The sequence below is a fragment of the Dromiciops gliroides genome, chromosome 2, assembly GCF_019393635.1.
Source record: "Dromiciops gliroides isolate mDroGli1 chromosome 2, mDroGli1.pri, whole genome shotgun sequence".
Taxonomy (NCBI): domain Eukaryota; kingdom Metazoa; phylum Chordata; class Mammalia; order Microbiotheria; family Microbiotheriidae; genus Dromiciops; species Dromiciops gliroides.
Genome location: NC_057862.1, coordinates 72,769,021 through 72,793,898, shown reverse-complemented (window position 1 = coordinate 72,793,898; position 24,878 = coordinate 72,769,021). Strand labels below are relative to the sequence as shown.

Sequence of the window (24,878 nt, the reverse complement as noted above, 5' to 3'; positions counted from 1 at the left end):
AATCACTGACCAGCTGCAGATCCCAATGCAGTGTTTCTTGGATGTGGTTGGTCTTGTTACAGTGGGAGGCCAAGGAAAGTCCTGAAAATAGCAAGACTAACAGAAAAGAGCTGACCTATAAAGACAAAGCTTTCCTACCATTCTACTATGTCTCCTTTGCAGATTCCCCACAGAATCCTAATGGTGTAAGGGCAAGTACATTGCTACAACATTCTCTTAGATCTTTGAACTTGTGAGCCCAAATCTTTGTAGTATCAAGCCCTACCTCTCCCCTTTTACTGCCCTTTCTCTTTCTGTTTTTTAAATGTGCTCTTACTTGGATGGGTAATAATAATAATGATAATAATAGCTAGCATTCATATAGTGCTTTAAGGTTTGCAAAGCACTTTGCATATATTATTTCATTCTATCCTTATGACAATCCTGGGAGGTAGGGGTTATTATTATCCCCATTTTACAGGTGAGAAAACTGAGCCTGAGAGAATTTAAATGCCCAGGGACACACAGTTAATAGGTGTCTGAGGCACTATTATAGAATCAGGTTTTCTTGACTTACCAAAAGATTGGTCCTGGAAATAGAGGAGGAAGACTCCTGACTGTCTGAATAAGAAAAGGTAAATGGAATTTTTTAATTTAAATTTTAATTTATTTTTGGTGAGTGGATTTTTAAATTAAGAGGTAACTGACTACCTTGGTAGTTATAGAAACCAGATCGGGGCAGCTAGGTGGCACAGTGGATAGAGCACCGGCCCTGGAATCAGGAGTACCTGAGTTCAAATCCGGCCTCAGACACTTAACACTTACTAGCTGTGTGACCCTGGGCAAGTCACTTAACCCCAATTGCCTCACTAAAAAAAAAAAAAAAAAAAAAAAAAAAAACCAGATCAATCATTTTTGGCCAGCCTCAGTGGCCTCCATAAACAAGGGCCTAAAGTAGGGCCATTTCTCCACAAGATGTAGGGTTGGGTTCTGGTCAATCCTTCACTCTCAGGAAAGATTGCCCCTGATGTTCAGGATCATTTTTCAAGCTGCTAACTGGACACCTTCACTTGGATGCCCTGTTGGTGCTTTAAAACCAACCAAATCATCTTTCATCTTAAAACTTGCTTCTCTTCCCAAATTTCTTATTTCTTATGATAATGTCCTCCCAATAAGCCAGGTTTGAAACCTCAGAGTCATCTTTGTCTCTCCTCTCCTCTTCACTTCCCACATCTAATCAGTTCCCTGGGTCTATTGACTTAGCCTTCACAATATTTTCCCCATCCTTTATGCTCACATGGCCACCACCATAGTTTAGCTCTTTTTGAGACTGTTGTATTAGCTAGCTAACTTGTTTTCTTTCCTCCAGGCTGTCTTTTTTCCAAACCATCCTTCACAGCGGCTAAATTAATCTTCCCAATGCAAAGATCAGGCCATCTTACTCTTTTACTTAAAAATCTTTAGTTCTGCCCCTTTGTCTATAGGACAAAATATAAAGATGTCTTAGACTGTCATTTAAGACTTCCACAGTATGATTCTAAACTACCTTTCCTGCCCAATTTCATCCTACTCACATATTCTACATTTTATTGAAAGCAGATGTTTAGCTGTTCCCAGATATTGCCTCACCTACATTCTCCTTTCTCCATTCATTTGCCTGGGATTCCCCCTGTGACTGGACTGCACTCACTCCACATTTCTTCCCACTGAATCCTTTAAGGCCAAGCTCAGGTTTCACCTCCCATATGAATGAAGAAAGATCTCCTTATCTCTCCTGCCTCAAATTTCTTTTTTAGAAAAATAAACATTTTTTTATTTAAAGTTTTGATTTCCAAATTCTATCCCTCCCTCCCTCCTTCCCTCCCTCCCTGAGGCAGTAAGCAATCAGATATAGGTTATACATGTGCAATTATGTAAAATATTACCATATTAGTCATTTCATATAAGAAGACTCGAATAAAAGAAAAAAAAAGTAAGAAAGCTAGTGAAAAAAAGCATGCTTCAATATCAGTTCTTTCTTTGGATGTGGATAGTGTGCTTCATCATTAGTCTTTTGGAATTGTCCTGGATCATTGTATTGGTGAGAATAGTTAAGTCATTCATAGTTCTTCATCCAACAATAATGCTGTCACTATACACAACATTCTCCTGGTTCTGCTCACCTCACTATACATCACTTCATACATGTCTTTCCAGGCCTTTCTGAAATCATCCTGTTTGTTATTTCTTATAGCATAATAATATTCCATCACCATCCTATACCACAGCTTGTTTAGCCATTTCCCAATTGAGAGACATCTCTTTGATTTCTGATTCTTAGCCACCACAAAAAGAGCGGCTATAAGTATTTTTGTACAACTACTGCCTCAAATTTCTTATAACACTTAGCTGGACCTCTCTTTTATCCTTAGCACAGCCAACCTCATATTGCACTTATTTCTGTGGACGGCTCATTCCTTCTATTAGCCTATGAGCTTGAGGGGTAGGCACTATGCCTCCTGTGCTGTATTTCATCTTTATCTCTTTGGTGCTGATTGTGGTGCTGATTAGGTGTGTAGAAGGCACATAAAGAGCATTGATGAATTGACTTTGTTGAATGCTGCCTAAAGCATGGATTCTGTTCTCTGGTTTCATCAACAGGTTGGTGTTGAGTGCCTCCTCTGTGCCCCATGGCACAGAGTTCCTTCCTTTAAGAGCTTTCAGTATTGTTGGAGAGATGCATTATACAAAGGATGTTAGAGAATGTCAATGATAATAACAACTTCTATTCGGTAGCTTGCTGGTGCAGTGGATAGAATACTAAAGCTAGAGTCAGGAAGACCTGAGTTCAAATCCCGTTTCAGACATTTACAAGTTTGTGTGACTCTGAGCAAGTCACTTAACCATTGTCTGCCCTAGTTTCCCCATTAGTAAATGGGAATAATAATAATAATAATAGAACCTACCTTCCAGGGTTATTGTGAAGATTAAATAAGCTAATATTTCTGAGATACTTTGTAAATATTAAACCATATATTAATGCTAGCTTTTATTATTTATTTTTTATTAATGTTCCCTCCTCCCCATATAAAAGAAAGAGAACTGGACTTGGAATCAAATGATCTGGGTTCAAGTGCTGGCTCTACCATTTATTAACTCTTTGACCATGAGTTTATAAGTTTCTTTATATCTCTAACCCTCAGCTTGCTTATCTGTAAAATAGGGCCATTGGATGATATCTCTAAGGCAAATTATAGTTTTTACATTCTTTGATTATTTTGAAATGAAAGAATAAGACTGAGTATTAAGCTATCAGCTACAGATGATAGGTACATTAGGGATTCATAGGAAGGAGGGATCAACGTGGACTAGAATAGGCAGAAAATTTCACCAAGGAGATAGGTCTTGAGTTGGATCATAAAGGATCATAAGACTGCAGTTCTAGAGTTGGAGGAACATCCAATCCACCCCTTTTACCATCCAGCCTCCTAGAGGTGAAGCCACTTGTTCAGTGTCATCCAGGCGGTCAGCATCAGAGAGGAAACATGATCCTGGGTGATCTGACTGCAGAGCTGGTGTTCTTTCTACTCTGCCACACCACCCCATGTAGGATTCATAATAATAATCATAGGGATTGGATAAGGATTAGGGACACTATTCGTTGTACGTGCTGCTTTCATTCAGATAGGTGGAGATGTGATGTAGTAGGGTGTGGCATTCTAGAAAGGGGACAGCATGAGACACGGAAACTAAGGAAATGCAAAGCACCTTTGCAGGTGACAGACAAAGTCAAGGGTCTCTGTCAAGAACTAGAAGGGGCACAGATTCGAGCCACATTGCTGAAACCTTTGAATATCAGGCTAAAGCACCTAGAATTTATCCTGAACTGGAGAAAGACAGGGCAGAAGTAAGAAGAATTTTAATCTGGGGTGATCTGCAGAACAGACTGGAGGTAGACAAATGAAGAGGCTGTTGTAGCGGTCCAGGGGAGGATCCATGTATGCTGGTTGTATGAAAGCCTCAGCTCTATTGGATGGGTGGAACATTAAGAGCATGAATTTGACATGGGCTCCTTCTGACACTGCATGCACAAATAACCACCCGGCCAAGCCTGGACCTGGTGTGGGTGCAGTGAGCTGTTAAGTCTTTGCTCTGGGCCCCGCTGTAGCTGTGTGCCCTTCAACACCAGACCCAAAGATTGGACCAAGTCCAGCCAAACCTTCCAGGCATCTAAGAGAGCTAAGGCCATTTTTCTTGGCCTTTTGCAAACCCTAATGGTCCCTATAGTCAAGGTCGGGAAGTAAACTTAGAACACTCATTAATGCAGGACCATGTCTACACAAGACAGGGACTGGGTTCTGGCCAACCCCTTACTGTCAGGAAGGAAAAACAAAGTATCATGACTTCTTGGGAAAGAAGGGCACCCTGTGGTCACATTTGGGAATAAGGAAGAGGCTCCCTTTCTTCCTTTCCTTTGGGGTGTGAATGACTTAGGGGTGGCCCCAGCCTTCCATGACTAATAGGCAGAAACCAATGTTACACAAATTTTGGTAATGTGGATGAAGGCTTGACAGAGCCCCATTTTAATCAGATGGAATAAAAATCAGAATTCTGAGCCTGAAGTGGAAAAGTAAAATGGCCTTGCAAATGAACCCAAACACGCACAGGGAGCAGATCAGTCAAATGCTGACAAGTTTATCATGTAAAGAAGAAAATGAGCTGGGCCCAAACTCACCCACCGTGACTTGGACCAGAGGAAAAAAACACACATCCAGGCATAATGAAAACAAGGGGCAGGCAAAGGGGAAAATGCAGCAAGAACCGTTTGTCTTGTTACACCCTCATCTGGCATATTGAGTCCCATTTAATATGGTAAATCAATCTTCCCCCAAAGAAGCACTGCTTAATAGGAAGAGGTGGGCGTTGAGTAATACCAAGCTTATCGGCTCTGCCATCAGAGCTCAGATTAAGTGACAAGGGGAAAAATGATCCTTTCGATACAAAGATTTCAGCCACCACAAGGGCTTCGTGATCCCAGTTCATTTCCGAGCAGAGACTATTATTTAACGACTCTGCTTCAAATGGAAGGTAAAGGCTCTCCAGATTACAACAGTGGAGAATTAGAAAGAGAGATGGCTTCCTTCTCTGCTTCTGTGTGGAAGTGAAGATAGAAAAGGCATAGGATAAGTAGGAATACAGTGATTACTCTGCCATATTGTTAGCCCTCCTTCGGGGCTGATGTTTGACTCCTAGGCAACAATCTTTTTTTTTTTTTTTTTTTTAGAGAGGCAATTGGGGTTAAATGACTTGCCCAGGGTCACACAGCTAGTTAAGTATTAAGTGTCTGAGGCCAGATTTGAACTCAGGTACTCCTGACTCCAGGGCCAGTGCTCTATCCACTGCACCACCTAGCTGCCCCTGCAACAATCTTTTTAGGTGTCGCTAAACTGGCATCTTGATCTTCAGAATATTGCCATGTCTAAAGGTGCAGGGAGTGGGGAAGAATGGGAGGTTTGGGGGTTGATGTGAAGGTAATGGCTACGATGTGAACTGGCAGTGCTTTCTATTTTAAGGCAATTGTCTTTCTGGATGGAGATGTAAAGTCATGTGATTTAATATGATTATTCCAGGAGGAGAGAACTCAAGGAGATAGAGGCTTTTCCAGTGTTAAACAATGTAAATTAAATCTGGGGTAACTGTAAAAGGAGGGCTTGATTGGGGAGAGAGTATTGGGATGGAAATGGGAGGAAAAGGACACTGGGAATTACCATTCTACTTAATTCAATTGGAAAAACATTTGTCAAGTGTCTGCTAAGGTTATCCTCCTTTCAGGTTTTCTTTTTTCTTTCTTTTTTTTTTTTTTTTTGCAGGGAAATGAGCATTAAGTGACTTGCCCAGGGTCACACAGCTAGTAAGTGTCATGTGTCTGAGGCCGGATTTGAACTCAGGTCCTCCTGAATCCAGGGCCGGTGCTTTATCCACTGAGCCACCTAGCAGCCCCCCCTTTTTTTCAGGTTTTCTTCCAGTGTCGTGGAGGTGACATCAGGTTCTCAAAAAGCCCGAGTTCTGGAAAGTCTCACAAAGCAGAAAAGACTTGGCAGCACTGGCATCTGAGGACAAACCTAGTTGAGGCTGAAAAAACTCAGCCCCAGCTTTGCCATAGAATTAAACATTTTTTAAAAGCTGTAGCAGCTTTACTAACATGCAATCTGAACCAGTGGAGGGAGTATTTCAATTGATGAAATTACGAATCTTTGATATATTCATCATATGCAAGCACTACTGTATGAACTTGGGGGACAAAGATGGATACACGATGGACGCCGTCCTTAAGGAACTTACCATTTAATGGAGGTATTGAGGGAAAGACGTATATGAATGACTGTGATACAAGGAAGCGTGTGGTAATTTGAAGTAGATTCAGACAATATGCTGAAAACGATTACTTTCAACTTGAGGGTGTTGGAAAAAGCTTTACAGAGGAGACAACAACCTCGATTAGGCCTTGAAGCAATAGGGGAGATCCAGCAGACAAAGATAGTAGATCACAGATGGTTGGAAAGAGCCTTAAAGGTCATTTATTTGAACCCTTTAGCTTTAGATATCATGCAACTGATTTTGGGAAGGCTAATTGACTTGACCAGGGTCACATGGGTTAAAAAGAACATATCCATATTTTTAACACAAAATCCTGACTTTTCCCACCCCACTGTGCTGCCTCTTTCATGGAGGGTAGTGCAAGTGGAGATGGGAGAGGAACCATGAGTGACTCAGTATGACTAGGATATAAATTGTGTGCAGGAGAGAAAAGGAAAATGAAGCTGGAAGGCTAGGTTGGAGTCAGATTGTGGAGGACCTTGAATGTAAGGACTTTATACTTTATTTGGCAAACAATTAGAAATCTCTGAAAATTCTTGAGTAGAGAGGGGTTTTACAAATATCATCTCCTTTTATCCTCACAACAGCCCTGGGAGATAAGTAATCTGAAGCAGACAGAGGTAAAGTGATTTGCTCAGGGTCACTCAGCTACTAAGTCTCTGAGCCTGGATTTGAGCTGTGATCTTCCTGACTCCAGGTACAGCACTCTAACCCAAAGCTTCTTAAACTGGGTCTCGACCCCATAAGGGGTCATGTAACTAACTGTGGGGGTTGTGAAAAATTTGGCAGCAAGTGTTTGATTTGTATACCTGTTTTATATACCTATATACTTAGGGGCCCATAAAAATTTCTTGACTGGAAAGGGTTTGTGAGTAGAAAAAATTTAAGAAGCCCTGCTCTAACTAATATACCACTTAGCTACCTGATGAGGGCCTAAAGTCAGTTGGTTTTATGGAAATGGAAAAGAGATATTGTTGAGTTACAGTGGATAGGTATCTAACAGGATAGAGGAAAGGAAGAGTCCAAGAAGCCTAAGCTTTTAGCCTTCTAAGTGACTGAGAGGATGGTGGTACTATCAAAAGAAATGGAGAAGTCTGGGAAGTTAAGTTCAGTTTTTTGTTTTGTTTTGCAGGGCAATGTGGCTTAAGTGACTTGCCCAGGGTCACACAGCTAGTAAGTGTCAAGTGTCTGAGGCTGGATTTGAACTCAGGTACTCCTGAATCCAGGGCCAGTGCTTTATCCACTGCACCACCTAGCCGCCCCTAGTTCAGTTTTGAACATGAATTTGGTTCAAGTTTCTATGAAACTTGACTGGACTGGAGAGAAGATGGCCAAGAACAGACTCTTAGGTATACTAATGGGTAAGGAGCAGAAAGAAAACGAGGAGTTAGCAAAGGAAGCAGAACAGTCAAATAGTTAGGCAGAGAACCATGGGATTGCAGCATCATGGAAGCCAAAGGGGGACATGTCAAGGAGGTCATGGTCAATAGCATCATGCTGTGGAGATGTCAAGGTCAAGAACAGGAAAGGGTCCATTGGATTTAGGCATAAGGAAGCCATTAGTAATATTGACAGAGTTGTTTCAATAGAGTGATGGGGAAGAAAGATTGCAAAAGGTTGAGGAATAAGTGGTTAGGAAGTAAAGTCAGTGAGTATAGAATAGTTTTCTAGAAGTTTGGTAGATTGAATGATAGCTTGAGAGGATTTGGGGATTAAAGGAAAGTTTGTTTTTAAGGTTTAGGGAGCCTTGAGCATGATTGTAGGTCAAGGGGAGGGAACAGTAGTAGAAAAGGGGAAATTAGAGATGCAAGAGGGGATAACTGATGGAACAAGTTCACAGAGGAGAAAGGAGAGGGTGGTATTGAAGATCTAGAAGATAATCTATTTTAAAAAAAGCTTTTATGTAAACTAAACATGCTAGCTTCAGAAAGAGTAGAAGCCCAAGAAACCCATGATCTCACTTCATTCACCATTTTAATTTGGTTTCATCTGCCCTTATCTAGTTTGGGAAGCCAGAGCTACCAAATGAAGGTTTATTCCTTATAAAATTTTGAGAAAAAAATGCAGAGATGCCCAGACTTGATTTGGATGATCATTTTCTAGTGCACATACAATCATCATTCCATTCCTTCATCAGAAATGTAGACATTCAGACCCAGGTTTCCCAAAGACATGAAGAAATGTGCATTCAATCACAATAGCCAGAGAGTTGTATGCTGGACTGATTCCATAAAGAATTCCATTATATTCTATCCAAGGATTTTACTGTAAAGGCAGTTGCCATCCATGTCTCTGAATTAAATTCATAAAGCTAGTAATGGCTTCATCTTGATTAGTTTCCATGTTATAATGTTGAGTCGTACTGAAGCTATGTATGCCCTGCTTTCTGTCAGTTATCTTTCTTTGCTTTTTACGGACCTTTGCCAGCAATGGCTTGGCTTTAATTGGCTCCTGTTGATGTAAATATTTACGGGACATCATGTAACCCAGAGGGCATCTGCTTCAAAAATATGTGTTTTATAGGGATCACCATGGCAGGTTTCCAGGAAATACTGGTGTATTCTGTAAGAGTTTTCTGTTTCTTTCATCCTTCTCCTGTAAATTGACACTGCTATCTTCCAGACTCAGGGAACAATTGCTTTATTAAATATCCAAACCAGGATAAATGTTATCAACTCATCCTGGGTCCAGAAGCAGCCTGGCCTTCATGCTTAGATGGCAATGGAGCCTGCATGAAATTTGCCAACTACTCAGGGGTTTCAAATTCCTTCTGGGAACTCTATGGTGCTTCCCATCACCTAGCACTACACCTTAGTGTTCACCACTAAAAGCAGTGGAACTGGTGTCTCTCCAACCCTAAACTGATCTGCTTGACTGATAATTTAGAATTTCACACTATGGCCAGAGAAGTCTAGCAGAGAAACAAAACTGTCTATCCTCCTCGTCCTTAGTTATGCTAATTTTATATCAACTGCCTGTATGGAGCAAGGGAGAATGAATGTATTCTTTTTTCCCCTCTAAAAAGTTCTACCTACAATTTCACAGGCCCCAAGTTCACATAAATATTGGGCTATAGATCAACAGAAATAACGGTGATGTGAGATAACCTAATTAGGGCTAATCTTATAAATAGGTGGCAATCAAGAGGATATGGTGTGAGGGACCAGGGAGATTTTTCTGGTCTTAAATGTCACCATTAACTTTCCTCCCTCCCTCTTCTTCTCCCTCTTACTCTCCCTTTCCCTCTCTTCCCTCTTCTTTTATTCATTTTCTTGTTTTCTTTCTTTTTCTTTTTCTTCCTTCCCTTTTTCCTCCCTTCTGAGTTGGGATCTTCCTATATCACTCAGATTAGAAGTGCAATGGCCACTCATGGGCCCAATTCCACTTTCTGATTGGCATAGAAGCTTTGACTTACTCCATTTCTGACCTGGGCCAGTTCATCCCTTCTTAAGCATTATGGTAAACCCTCTGCTCCTGGAGGCTTACCATATTGGTGTTGGACTTAATATGGGCATTGAATTGGCTTTCACCCTCCTATAGTTCAGAAATCTCCAGCTCAAGAAATCTATCAGCCTCAGCCTCCCCAGTAACAGGGATTATGGGCATATGCCATCACCCTTGGTCTCTTTTGGATTTAAAGGATTTTTTAATCTTCTATATTGAATGTATTAATGCCAGGAGTGGAGTCAATATGGCAGAATGAAGGGTCATGACTACAAATTTTCCCCAAAATCTTTCCTACAAAAACAAATGAACAAACAAAATTGAAAAACCAAATTGAAATCTGAGCAGAAAAACCAACAAAAGTCAGAGTGAATTATTATTCCAGCCCAGAATAGTTTAGAGAGGTCTATGGATACTTTGGTGAACACACTTGTTGTGGTGGTAGTGGCACTGACTGGGCCTTCCAGGCATACTGCACAGAGACAATAAGGCAACTAGACAACTGGTTAGAAAAAGATTCCAAGGAACCCCTGTTCTAGCACTGGTCATAGGATCCAGAACCATTGGCAGCTCCATTGCCTTTTAGCCAGTTATAGATCACAATTCCAGGGCAGAGAACAGTCAGTAACAAGGGAGCAGGGGCCCTACATGGGTAAAGACCAGAGTGCAAGAAGGAGGGCAGTGACCAGACCTCTCCCTGGATCTCACCCCATTGGAAGCACTGAAAACCTACAAGCACCCAGACTGAGTTACAGAAGCTCAGGCCAGCTTTCCTCTTAGAGCAGAGGGCAACTCTAACAGAAAGTTGAAAGTCAAGAAATAGATTGGAAAATGAACAAACAACAAAAAAAGAACTTGATCATAAAAATCTTAAATGGTAACAAGGAAGCACAAAACACAAACTCAGAAGAAAACAAAGACTTGAAGACATATATAAGCAAAGCCTTAAAGAAAAAATGTAGATTGGACACAAACCCAACAAGAATTCCTAGAAGAATTAAAGAAAGAGAAAAAAAGAGCAAAAAAAAAGAATTTAAAAATAGAATAAGAATGATAGAGGAAAAAATCAGGAAAAGAAATTAGAGTGATGAAAGAAAATTATAAGAAGAGAATTAACAGGTTGGTAAAAGAGATAAAAAACCTCACTAAAGAAAATAATTCCTATCCAAAAAAAAGAGAAAAGGACCTATTTATACAAAAAAAATTTTAGCAGCTCTTCTTGTGGTGGCTAAGAATTGGAAATTTAGGGGAAGCCCATCAATTGGGGATGGCTAAACCACCTGTGGTATATGATTATAGTGGAATATTATTGTGCTATAAGAAATGACAAGCAGAATGATTTCAGAAAAACATGGAAAGACTTATATGAACTCATGTATAGTGAAGTGAACAGAACCAGGAGAATGTTGTATACAGTAACAGCGTATTATTTGATGAAGAATTGTGAATAACTTAGATATTCTGAGTAATACAATGATCCAAGACAATCCCAAAGGACTAATGATGAAACATAATATCTGCCTCCAGAGAAAGAACTGATATTGAACACAGACTGAAGTATGCTGCTTTTCACTTTCTTTGACTTTTTGTTTTATTTGAGTCCTCTTATACAAAATGACTAATATGGAAATGTACTTGTTTAACCTACATGTGACTATTTATCACTTGGGGGAGGGTAGGGGAGGGAGGGATAGAATTTGGAACTCAAAACTTTAAATAAAAATGTTAATTTTTTAAAAAGAAAATAACTCCTTAAAATTACAATTGGTCAAGTAGAAGCTAATGACTCCATGGGAAGTTAGAAAAAAAGTAAAACAAATTCAAAAGAATAAAAAAATTGGGGGGAAATGTGAAATATCTCATAAGAAAAACAACTGACCTGGAGGAGAGATAATTTAAGAATTATTCAATTACTAGAAAGCCAAAGTAAGAAAAAAAAAAGAACCTACACATCATACTTCAGAGGGCAAAGTAGAAATTGAAAGAATCCAATGAATACTTCCTAAAAGAGATCCCCATATGAAATATTATAGCCAAATTCCAGAGCTCTCAGGTCAAGGTGAAAATGCTGTAAGCAGCCAGAAAGAAATAATTCAAATATGTGGAGCCATAGTCAGGATCATGCAAGATTTAGTAGCTATTACTATAAAGAAACAGAGGATTTGGGATATGATATTCCAGAAGGCAAAGGAGCTAGGATTACAACCAAAAATACAAACAGGGTCTGGGGCAAGACAAAAAAAGAAAGTTCCTTTAGCTTTCTTGACTACCCACAGTACTTAGACAGAGTATAAGTCTATTATTTTGGTATTATCTTTAAAAAAGGAAGGGTGAGAAAAAAGGATGCACTGAGAGAAAGGGAAAGGGAGAGGAAGAATGGGAAAATTTGTATCACATAAAAGAGGTGTGCAAGGTAGTGTTTTTACAATGAGAGGGAGGCCATATTTGAACTTCACCCTTATATGAACTTATTCAAAGAGAGAACACACACACACACAGAGTTGGGTATAAAAATTCATCACGCCCAACAGGAAAGTAGGAGAGGAAGGGGCTAAGAGGAAAGGGGATGGTAGTAAGTGTGAGGGTAGATTAAGGAGGGCAGTGATCAAAAGCCAAACATCTAGGGCACAGGGTAAAAAAAAATAAAGTATTAATACTTATCTCAAGTAGCTAGATGGGATAGTGGATAGAGCATTGGCATTGGAGTAAGGAAGGCCTGAGTTCAAATCTTGCCCCAGATACTACTCATGTGACTATTGGCAAAGCACTTAACTTTTCTTAACTTCAGTTTGCTCATCTGTAAGATGAGGATAATAGTACCTACTTCCCAGAGTAGTTGTGAAAATATAAAGACAAACAAACATATAAAATCACTTTGCAAACCTTAAAGTACTATATAAATACTAGCTTTATTATTTCTGCATTATCAACCAGTAATACCTTAGCAAGAACTAATCTATCAGTTTTACTTCTAATTGCAACAAGTAGATAGGAAGGAGAGGGAGTGAAAGAGAAGGAGGAGGAAGGATGCCAAAACCAAATTTCATCTATTTAATTTTATTTTAACAGGATGAATGCTGCAGATGGACAATGAATGTGGCCCAGAATTGAATAGAAGGAAGAGAGTGGACTGGATTGCATTAGGGAAATTGTGTAGTGCTTTTAATGACTAAAAGCTTCAACCTGGAACAAAATCCCATCTTTTAAAACACCAGTATGATTTTGGTGATGCTAAATGGCTACAAATAGTAGAATACCACGATCTTCGATGAATCGAAGTGCGGTTCAACCAAAGGGCAATAGAGAGATGCATAATGGGTGTACATGGACTGCAGCATATTACCAATGAAGCAAAGAATTGACATAAAGATATCATTAAAGACACATATGACCTGAAAAAACAACTACATAGTAGTGAGGGATTAGAGAGCTCTAGACTTGAGGTTAAGAAGACCTGAGCATGAGTCTTGCCCCTGACTCTTGCTAACTATGTGATCTTGGCAAGTCAACCAACCCTTGTCTGTCTTAGTTTTCCCAACTGTAAAATGGAGGTAATAATAGCACTCACCTCCCAGTGTTGTTTTGAGGATCAAATGAGATAATATTTGTGAAAGAATTTTTACAACCTTAAAGTGCTTTACAAATAATAATAATAATTATTATTATTACTGTTATAAGAAATAGACAACACATGCTGCTGTATATATACCTTCATTATGTTAAAAGATCTAGAGGAAACCCCCAAACACATTAAAGGGGTGATTTACAAGAGGGTTTGGATTAAAGGTGCACAGGATGAGAAAGCATGGAAGGGTTCTGAATTATACTTTGGGGGGACAAGGCACTCAAAAAGAAGAGATCCACAGATTGGTTGAAGTATGCATTGAAATGCAACCATTTCCTTAAGACCTTGGCTGGATGTAAAGTTGATTTAGCCTCATTCTGATCAAAGCCTTTACTTCAGTGATGAAAATAGGGATGGGGATATCTGCAATGACAAATTAAGGGAATCTTCCTAGACTCTGAGGATTCATCTACCTTGGCTTTCCTGAAATTATAAACCTTCCATGGGGAAGTGAGCTACAGGATTCAACAGAGAAAGTGAAACTGGAATTGGTAAGGATGGCAAAAGCATTTGCTTTGTTGGATTTTGCACCCTATAAAGTGAGGATTAGCTCTATGATAGTGACACAGGCACTTTCCCTTTCTCCCAGAAGAGAGGACAGGGAGTCTGAATCACCAGAGATATAGGGGAGACTACCAGGAAGATGAAAGAATGATAAGGCAGAGAGAGCCTGGTCCTTCATGATTTTTCTCAAAAATACCAATTGAAATGATAAAAAGAAGCAAATTGCTAGAAATTCCCAAAAGAAAATTCATAAAAAATATAATGATCAAATTGAAGAAATCCCATATAATAAGTAAAAATATTCAGGAAGAGAAGCAGGGGAGAAAACACTTGAAGAAAGGAATACCAAAACAGTATCAGGAGTAGAAAGAATTCAGGAAATTCTGAAAGAATACTGTCAAATATATAATAGACATAGTCAAAGAATAAAAGTAAGGGGTGAGGGGGAGGAATGAGAGGAATTAAAAAGAAAAATGAGTGCAACTAATAAAACTCTAGAGGAAATTATGACAAAATTCAGCAAAATGCAAAATAGAATATATTTGAAAATATCAATGGACACAATTAAAAGTAGGACTAAATACGATAGAAGACAGAATATAATACAATAGAATACAATATTAATACAATAGAAGACAGAATGGCAGATGGTTAAGATGGTAAAACAAGCTGAGAACATAACAGAATTGGAAAAAAGACTTCAAAGCAATGGATATAGAGAGGAGCAGGTATGAGAAAATGACATGGCAGATTAGAAGTCCTCTAGAATCTATGTCAGTCTGCCCTTCCAATCTTTTCTCCCAATACTCCCTTACACATAGTATGCTTCAGTGAGACTAGTCTACTAACCCTATGATGAATATTACATGCATTTTCTTACTTTGGTGCCTTTGTTCACAACATTATTCTATCTTTTCCCCTCTCATTCCCTCTTCTCTCTCTACTTGTCTTGGTCCTATGCTCAGTTCAAATCTCATCTCTTCCATGAAGTTTTCCCAGGTGTTCCAAACCTACCGTGATTTCTCCCTACCCTGAACTTAGGTCAAGTCAACAAGCATTTATCAAGCATTTACTATGTGCCATGCAGTGTGCTGTGGCCACCCCAAAACAAATCCTAATGCAGTTTTAGACTGTATTAATAGAAGTATCTTGGATAAGGGAAGACATTTCCATTATTCTTTGTCTTTATCAGATCACATCTGGACTATAGTGTTCAATTTGGGGTACCATATTTTAGAAAGGACATTGACAAACTGGAATTAATCCAAAGGAATATGAACAGGGTGATGAGGAACTAACTCAAAATCACCTTATGAGGACTGGTGGAAGGAACTAGGAGTATTTGACATCCACCTTACATACTACCAAGACCTTGAGGTCTTTTTCAAATAAATTTCTGTCCAGTCACATCTACCCCATCCTATATTTGAAATTTTTAAACCCATTCATAAAACTTCATATTATTCATACAAATTAATTATCACTATATTAGATCCATCCTGAGGTATTTTTTAATCCTGATTATAACATCCAACCTCTATTAGGTATACCTTCTTGCTTCACATCATCCACAGATTTGATATCTTCATCTATGTCTTGAATGAAAATCTTGAGCAGAACTGAATCCAGGACAGACTCTTGGAACATTTCACTGGAGACTTCCTTTCAGTTTGGCATAAATTCACTACTCAGCACTCACTGGGGCCAGTTGTTCATCCAGTTACTAACCCATTTGACTATTATTATGCAGTTACCATGTCTTTATTATGCTCATAAAGATGTCATGAAAGATTTTGTTAAATGGCTTCCTGAAATCAAGGTATAGCATTTTGTTTTATTTTCTCTTACTTTCCTATAGCTAGTAGATCTCCTTTTGAAAAACCTGACCTTTATCTGAGTTTAATGGGAGAAGAAGGTATTGTCGATAGCAGGGCTAATATAGTTGGGGAGAATCTAGGTGGTAGCAGCTGTAATGATGTGATACCTGTAGCTCTTAGTCTAGAGTGGGGGTTCTTAACCTTTTCTGTGTCATTTTACAAGATGGTCAAGCCTATGGACCCCTTCTCAGAATAATGTATTCAAATGCACAAAATAAAATACACAAGATTACAAAGGAAGACAGTTATATTGTAAGTTACCAAAATAATAATTTAACCTCCGCTACCCCTCCCCCCAAGTTTGAGGATCCCAAATTTAATACCTCTGGTATGGAGAGACAGATTGGTATAGTAGAAAAAGCACTTGACTTTGGACTCAGAATCCTAGCTCTGTACCCAATGGTATGATAATAACAAGTCATTTAATCTTTCTGAGTCTAGATTTCTTTATTTGTAAAATAGGTCTAAGAATACACTACCCACAAATTATTGTCAACTCTGAATTTTCTCTATTGCCAACTGTATATTTTCTCTATTGTTTTTTCTTTTACTTTGTTTTCTTTTTTCTTTTCCCCCACTTAACAGTATTTTTTCTAATTACATGTAAAGATAGTTTTCAACATTCATTTTTATAAGATTTTGAGTTCCAAATTTTTCTCTCTCCCCCCCTTCCCTCATCCCTCCCCACAACATCAAGCAATTGGCAATACATGTTAGACATGTACAATTATGATGAACAGAATTCCACGTGAGTCATGTTGTGAAAGAAGAATTAGAACAAAAGGGAAAAATGATGAGAAAGAAAAACCAAAAAAGTGAAAATAGTATGCTTCAATCTATGCAGACTTATTTTTATCTTTTGGGTTTACCACCATGTTGATATGTCATTGACTTGGAGAAGCATCTAGGCCAGTTTGGACAGCAAGACATATTGAAATATATCAAATAACATATTGGATAGACAGAAAAATTATTGCATGGAATTAGAAATACAAGGAGAGTCAGTGGTAGAGTCTGGCGATAAAGTCCATGTCTTCTTATAACTAGAACAATGGTTCCCAGTCGCAGATTTTGCAGCCTCAAAGGATCTACAATCATTTCTAGGGAAATCATGAAATTTTAAATAATTTAACTGAAATCCCTATATATATGTATATACGTATGTATGTGTATATATATATGTATGCATGTATATACACATATATGCATATATTTGTGCTACACAGCACTTTTTCTGGGATATTTTATAGTTTGGTTCACAAAATCTGATATATAACTTAAGGGCATCACAGCTTTGAAAAGGTTGTGAAATCACTGACCTAGAAGGTTGCTGCCTCATACCAATACATTAAAGTTGGGCAGAAAATACAATTTCAGGCAACATCCATTTCTCTTCTGAGGACAGCTTTTTATCACGTGGAATAGTAGATAGAGACCTGGAGTCATGAAGACTTGAATTCAAATTTGGCCTCAGACACTTAGTAGCTAATGTTACTAGGGACAAGTCATTTAACCTCTGTCTCCCTCAGTTTTCTCAGCTATAGAATAAGGATAATAATAGCACCTGCCTCGCAGAGCTGTTTTGAGAACCAAATGAGATATTTGTAAATTGCTTAGCACAGTTCCTGGGACATAATAGGTGCTTAATAAGTGCTTGTTTCCTTCAAATCATTAAAAGCAGTAAATGAAGAAAAAAAAAGGGAATAGGCTCTTAAGTTGGATGTAAGCTGTTCATCTGTTCACTCATGAAACCATGACATATCTTTGAAGGGTAGAGACAGAGGCAGGGGAGATGGCCAGTCATAGGGAGGGAAAAAGGTACCTGAGTTATGAAAGATGTTGAGCCTGAGGCTTGGATTCTGATCCCCACCCATTGCAAAAGAGCTGTTAGGAAGATGAGAGGGGACTGGTGATGGATTTCCTGTTGATTTTGTTCTTACTGTCAACTCATATATTCATGCTATATTCATTTGAAGGATTAACTAATTTTATGAGAAAATTCCAACTTCTGCATTCCATTTTGTTTTTTTCCATACCAGAAGGAATGTGTCAGTGTAGAAACAGTGGAAGAAATGGAATGGACTCTCTTGGGGACAGACTTTCTCATTATTAAATGTTTTCCAGGAGAAACAATATGATAATTTGTTGAGGATGTTATAGATTGAATTCAACCTTTGTGTAGGGTTTGGATTATTAATTATGTGGCCACTAAAGTTGAAAGATAATAAGATCATTGATTTGGATATAAAAGGGCATTAGAGTTCTATTTTTAGCATTAGGAAAACCCTCATTTTATAAATGTGGAAACTGAGGCCCAGAGAGGTTAAGTGATCTAGCCAAGGTTACACAAACAGCAAGAGTCAGCCTCCACTGACTTCAGAGCCATTGATCTTTCCACTTTCTACAAAGCTTCCCCATTCCTTCTGTGATTCTAGGAAATGTAATTTAATGACTTTCAATTAGTGCAGATTAAGAACTTAAGCCTGATACCAAATCTTGAGCATTCAGGAGAGGAAAATGGTATAGGCCAGAGCACTCACTAAATTAGAAACAAAATTGAAAATAATAGCATGGCTTATTATTTTGATGACCCTGTCTTTCTCATGAAGAAGGAAAATAACAGAAGATAATAATACCTCCTTGAGAGAGTTAATTAACTTTCAAGATTTTGGTAATTTATTAAATTCACTGTGGGCAGGGACTCTGTGCCATATTTCTTTGTATTCAGCACAATTCCCAAGTCAGAACTGGGGTTCAATCCATACATGTTTACTAATCGATAATTCCAGAGAAATAAGATTGGGCCAAAGGAAAACAATAATACTGACCTATTGATAAAGAAATACGACAAAATATTACTTCCCAGGCTTTTCTTCCAGTTTTCCACAACCCTTCATTTTAGCCGGACAGTGACCTAACCATTCCTGTCTCTGCATCTCTGTTCATACTGTTCTCTACCTGCAATGCCTTCTCCTCTACTCTCAGCCTATCTTAATCCTAAACATCCTTAGGGACCAACTATTTGTATATTTTCCAAGAAGACTTTCCTAATTTAGCCTGAAGGAATAGTTCCCTACTTCCCACTTCTGAACATCTACAACACTTGGAGTTTTATTTGGTACCTAATCAGATATTTTTGTTACTCTAAGTTATGTCATGTATATGTCTTACAATTGTTGTACACTATTTTTAAAAAGTGACTGTAACTTACACTTGTAACCCATACAATAGCTACTACATATGACTTGTAGACTTTCAAGACTCTGGAGCTGAGAGAGACCTTAGGACACAGCCTAGTTCAACACCAGCATTTTACAGATAAGGAAATAGAGAACCAAGGTGACATTAAAGGACTTGCTGGGTGTCACATGACTAGTCATTGGTCAATCAATCAATCAATAAACATTTATTATGTGTCTACTATGTAGTAGGCACTATGCTAAATGCTGGGGATGAAAAAAGAAACAAAAGGCAGTCCCTGCCCCCAAGGAACTTACAATCTAATGTATCGAAATGGACGGCCAAACTTCGACTAGAACCCAACTGTCCTGACATCTGGTCTATCAATCTCTTCATTCTACCATCCTGTTCCCTTTAGGCACTTGAAATTTGTCAAGGTGATTTGAACATAGCATGTGATGGAGATGCATACTTCTGGAGCCTTTTACCTTGTCTTCCCAGTGTCTTCTTTACCCAGGAGTCAAAAACAGAAATCACTATAAGTCAGTCGCAGGTAAGCAGTTTCTAAGAGAAGGGTTCAAGTTTGTTTAAAAAAAACAAGACTTTCTCCTCTTTGTAAGTCTCAAAGATTGAATTGACAAAGAACAATGGCTAATGTGCAATAGGAATGCCAGGTCCTGGTAATCCAAAGTACTAGGACCAGAACAGGGCCTGAAGGAGTTGGCCAATTGTCCCCTTATGAGGAAAAGCTGAAGAGGCGGAGATGTCTAAAATTTGCCCTTGGGCACTTCTGAGATTCCAGTTTGAAGGTGTTTGGGGTTTTAAAAACCACCATAGTTAGGTTGTTCCTTTGCCCACTAGTGAAGCACTCGACAATTACTGCCAGCTTTGAAAAAAGGTTAAAAGCTTTCAGTTGAACAGAAATACCCATATGTTCAATATACCATGCACCTGCAAGCGCTATTTAGTCTCTTTTTTAAAAATCGGAATATTATTGGTTGAAAACTATATCTGCAAATGGATTTGCCATTGTTCTTCATATTCAGAGATTGCACTAATTTTTACAATATTGTTTCCAGTTCTATCATGAGCAGAACGGAGGCTTGAATTATGAATGATGGGGATGTTTTTGGTGGCACTATCCTCATTTTCTCCCCTGGATCCCTGAAGAGTAGTGGCCACCACAACCACCAAAGAAAGAAAGGCAATGAGGATGAGGATGAAGAGACAATTGGGGATGCTGCTGCTAACCTTTCACAAGGACGGTCCTGGCCTTAGCCCATTCTGCTCTCCCATCTGACGTCAGCAGACCAATCGGTGGCAACCTTTCTTCCTCATTGTCAGCCATTTTGACTATCTTTCGTAATTGAGTGAACAGATCCCCCTCACTGAGGCGACGGAAATTAATGACCACATCCAAGACAAAGAACTGTGGGGGAAACAGGTCAAACATTTCAACTCATGGAAATTGAGTTTAAACTGAGACCCCAAGGCACCAGACTTTCACTTCATTCTGGGAGAGGATCCAAGAGGAGAAAGAATCTCTGGGACTGTTTTCCATAAGCCCTGTAGGTGTGGCTTTTGGTAGTTCCCAGTAGAATGTGATTCAAGCGTAGCACTAAAATTGTTGGGTGTCCTAGTTTCCAAAATGCCATCAAATCAGAGAAGGGCAGGTAGACTCAATTTGGCTATGGGGAAACTTGTTTTGTAAACACAGATCTTATAAAACTTTTATAGTTTTATTCTTATGTTGCCCTGAACACTGGAGGGTCTTTGAATACATAAGACCTCATTCTGGAGCAGAAAGATAATTGGTAACTTCCTTGACATTAGGGAATTCTCAGTTCAGGGTGTGGTTCCAATTTTCTTTAACAACTTTCCTTATTTATTTAATAGTCCTACTTCTCATGATCAGATAATCACCAAGGTATTTTTTCCCTGAATTCATGAATCAATATGAAGTTGTGAAGCATGTTCCAAGAAACACTTCCCCCTGCCCCCCAAATAAAGCCAAGGAGGACTAGGAGGGACTGAAAAAGCCATTCTATAGAGTTACTCAAATGGGCAACACACAAGACTTTGTTGCGAGTCGCTGAACTAGATATGGGAGATGTATCTTTTTGAGCCATGTAGACTCTTGGTTACCACCGCTAATTTAATTAAGTCCTCACCAACAGGATATCACCCAGCACTCTTGTTCTCAAATGTGTCCCATGTCCTCTTATTCTGTCTTTAGTGAAGCTGCAGAAGAACCAACTGATGAACATTCTCTACCTCCTGACTCTCTAAAAACATGAAGACAGTTCTTAGGTTGTGAGAAGCAACATAGCTTAGTGGCAAGAGAACAAAGCACTTAAGAGTCAGGAGACCTGGATTTTAATCCTCACTAAATGATCTTTGGGTGTGTGTATCTCATTAGACTATTGTGAAGATCAAACAAGATCAGGTATTTGGAAAATACAGAGCACTCTATAAATTCAGACTATTAATATTGGGTTCACTAATAATTCTAATTCTCAAATTTATAGCTCTTTCAAGCTGGCTAAAGACAATGTAGCAAATGAAACCAACCTACCTGATTGTTACAAGCTACAATGATATGCTCTGGTTCAGGCATGATACTGCTTGTCTGGGCCACAAGAGTATCTTTGGTATGTCCTGGAAGACGGTAGGAAGAGAAGAGCCCATAGTATTGCTTCATACAGAGAGGCTGGCCAGATAGCTGTCCTCTGGCACAGTCAACAGGTATGGAATGGCTATACAGGGAGAAAGGAAAGAAGAGAAGGAATTCAGGGAGGGAAAGAGAATGAATTTTGACTATGTTAACATTGTATTAGATGAGACAATGTACATTAAGAATCATAGGTTGTTTTTGTTTTTGTTTTGTTTTGTTTTGGTGAGGCAATTGGGGTTAAGTGACTTGCTCAGGGTCACACAGCTAGTAAGTGTTAAGTGTCTGAGGCCGGATTTGAACTCAGAGCCTTCTTAATCCAGGGCTGGTGCTCTATCCACTGTGCCACCTAGCTGCCCCTTGTTGTTGGGGTATTTTTTGGGAAGAATCATAGGTTTTTGTAGTGTCAGATGGATGCCTCAATTCCCTTACCCCAATTTGTGTGTCATTGCTGAGTTTATCAAACAAGAGAAATGATCTCTGGAGGGGGCCACAGCAACCACCCACACAAATGGATGGTTGCCAGTGATTTGTCATGGAAATCTTCATGTAAATATGTGAATATATATATGTATATATATACATATGTGTGTGAATATATACATATATATATTTATGTGTATATACACATGTCTGAAAATAGGTCAGGTGGGCTAAAAATGGCCTGCTGAAGATTTTGGAAGAGCTCAGAGAATGAGGGTATGTGTAGGTGTGTCAGTCTAACATGTAGAGTAGGGCTTACCCTTAGAATGTTATAATGGTCTAGGTGGAATCTCTGTCTTTGTACTCAAGGTTGGCCTCATTTTCCTTCCTCTTCCCTTTCTTTTACTCTAGTAGGAGGTTAGAAGCAGTGAGATAGCAGATCCACAGGAGTTAACATTGTCCTGGTACTTCCTATCCCAATAGTCACCAACTTGCTATGGTCTATGGTCACCATGTAGCCAGTTATTGCCCCAGTGTCCCAGAAAAAATTGTAGGACTCCCTACACATCTGCTGAATCATGCAGTCCCACTGAACCAAGTTTTCATATTCTTTTCCATTTGGGAATAACATTTTGTCTGCAGATAGAACTTACATGCTCTTGCCCTCTGCCACTGTGGTCCCAGCTCTGTGGTCTCTAATCTCTCCTTGACAGTTAATTCTACAAGTCCCATGACTGGCTAATGGCATTTCCCCTAGGTACCATGCTTGTAGGATGGGAGGAGGGGTATGTAGAGTGAAAGGTGATCCCAAATTGTGAAGAAGGGGAAGTTTATATTCTGGAAAGTATATCTTTTGTAACTTTTATCTTCTCTTTTTGGGGTCCCACTTACTGCCAACCTTAAGATGCCTGGTCTCCTCATCCTACCCCTTTCATGCTTATCGGCCCTTCCGTTCCCACATCTCCATAGGCTCTAGACCTTGTCTTTTTCTTTCCCACATTGATACTTATTGTACTAAATCCTACTACGTTACCAGCTTTCCAGATAACTGGTTCACCAATCTTCTATAAAGAAATGTAGACTAAGGAATTAATGATTAAAATTTGAAATGTTTTCAGTCTTCTTTTTCTAGAGTAGATTTACATTTTTCTTTCTTCTTTTTTCTTTAGATTTACATTTTAAACTGCAGAGGGAAGTGCTTAACCTATCAGGTTAGGTTTCAGACATAATGACAAACCATTAAAACAACTGGAGAAAATATTTTTTGAGGGGCTGGGACTTTCACTCCTCAAGTCTCTGATTCTGTCCTTGGCCTTTTCAGTTGAGCTGCCTTGTCCAGTAAAGCAAAAGGACACAAGGCTGTGTGGTACAGTAGAGAAAGGGCTAGATTTGGGTTTTAATCCTACCTCTAAGATTCACTAACTATGTGAGCATGGGAATGTCATTTAACCTCTGTGAGATTGAGAAATTCTATAAAATATTAACTAAAACTTTGGCACTCCAAACAACACATGTTGGGAGGAACGTTCATCATAAACTTACAAGTGCTATCCATAAATAAGCTATTATTACAAAGCCTGCCATTTTAGGGAAACAAGAAGACCATTCAATGGAGCCTGACTCCTTCTTGTTCTTTTACTGCCTGGTGACTCATTTCTCTGTAGGGAAATCCTCAGTTACTACATAGCTGGGTTTAGCCTTTCCATATTTCACCAGACTGCTTACCTGTCCAGTAAGGTTTTATAGTCAAGCACTCCAGAGATAAGATTGGCTGTAAACCTAAAAGAGAAGAACACCAAAGCCATCAGAGTCTTCCATGCCAGGGAGCTGTACTATGGTCTCTTATGTAGGAAGTATTACTTGAGGTTGTTCTTTGAAATAAACTAGTGAAGGATGATTTCAGAAAGGCCTGGAAAGGCTTTTATGAACTGATGTATAGTGAAGTAAGCAGAACCAGGAGAACATTGAGCACAGTGACAACAATATTGCTGGATGAAGAATTGTGAATGACTTAACGATTCTCAGCAATGCAATGATCCAAGACAATCCCAAAGGACTAATGATGAAGCATTTATCCACTTCCAAAGAAAGAACTGCTATTGATGGAACACAGACTGAAGCATGCTATTTTTCACTTTTGTTCATTTTTTCTTTTATTCAAGTTTTCTTATACAAAATGATTAATAAAGTAATATTTTACACATATACACGTGTATAACCTATATCTGATTGCTTACTGCATCAGGGAAGGGAGGAAGGGAGGGAAGGAAGGATAAAATTTGGAACTTAAAACTTTAAATAAAGATTTTTATTATTTTAAAATATTATTAAAAAGAAATAAGCTAGTGATTCTAAAAGGTAGAGATGAGGAAAGAGTATATTACAGGAATGGGGAACAATATATGCAAAGGCACAGCTGGGGTGATAGAATGCCATTTATGACGTATCCCCAAAAGTCTGGTTTAACCAAATGTCTGGTGGAACCAAGGTTTATATCCGGTCAGCTTGGCTGCACACCTATGTTTACTGTACCATACTGTACTCTCTCAGCTCCTTCCCCTCAACTTGGCTTGTGCTGCATGACCTCCCACTCCTTCTCACCAAACCAAAAGAAAACCCCCTCCAAGTGAAAGCTGAAGGACAGACCACCACTGTCCCCAGCACCAGATGGGGCTTGGCTTGAGAACTCCACCACTAAAAGAGGAGACCTCTTGTCCCACTCCATCCACCCACCTGCATGTCCTTCCCCTCTATCTGTTTTCCATCAGTCTGCACTTGGGTATCACCTGTCTGTCTCCAGATCTCTCCTATTTGTGTC

General features: G+C 39.0%; 1 protein-coding gene across 1 annotated transcript in view; it reads right to left on the bottom strand.

Moving 5' to 3' along the window:
• CHAT (choline O-acetyltransferase) overlaps positions 1 to 24,878 on the bottom strand; it is a 98,635-nt gene that overhangs the window by 41,373 nt on the left and 32,384 nt on the right. The window contains exons 5-7 of the mRNA XM_043985461.1: positions 23,786 to 23,839; positions 21,542 to 21,722; positions 20,218 to 20,395 (exon numbers count right to left, since the gene is read on the bottom strand). Coding sequence (XP_043841396.1) covers positions 20,218 to 20,395; positions 21,542 to 21,722; positions 23,786 to 23,839 — 413 coding nt within the window. The remainder of the gene's footprint in view (positions 1 to 20,217; positions 20,396 to 21,541; positions 21,723 to 23,785; positions 23,840 to 24,878) is intronic.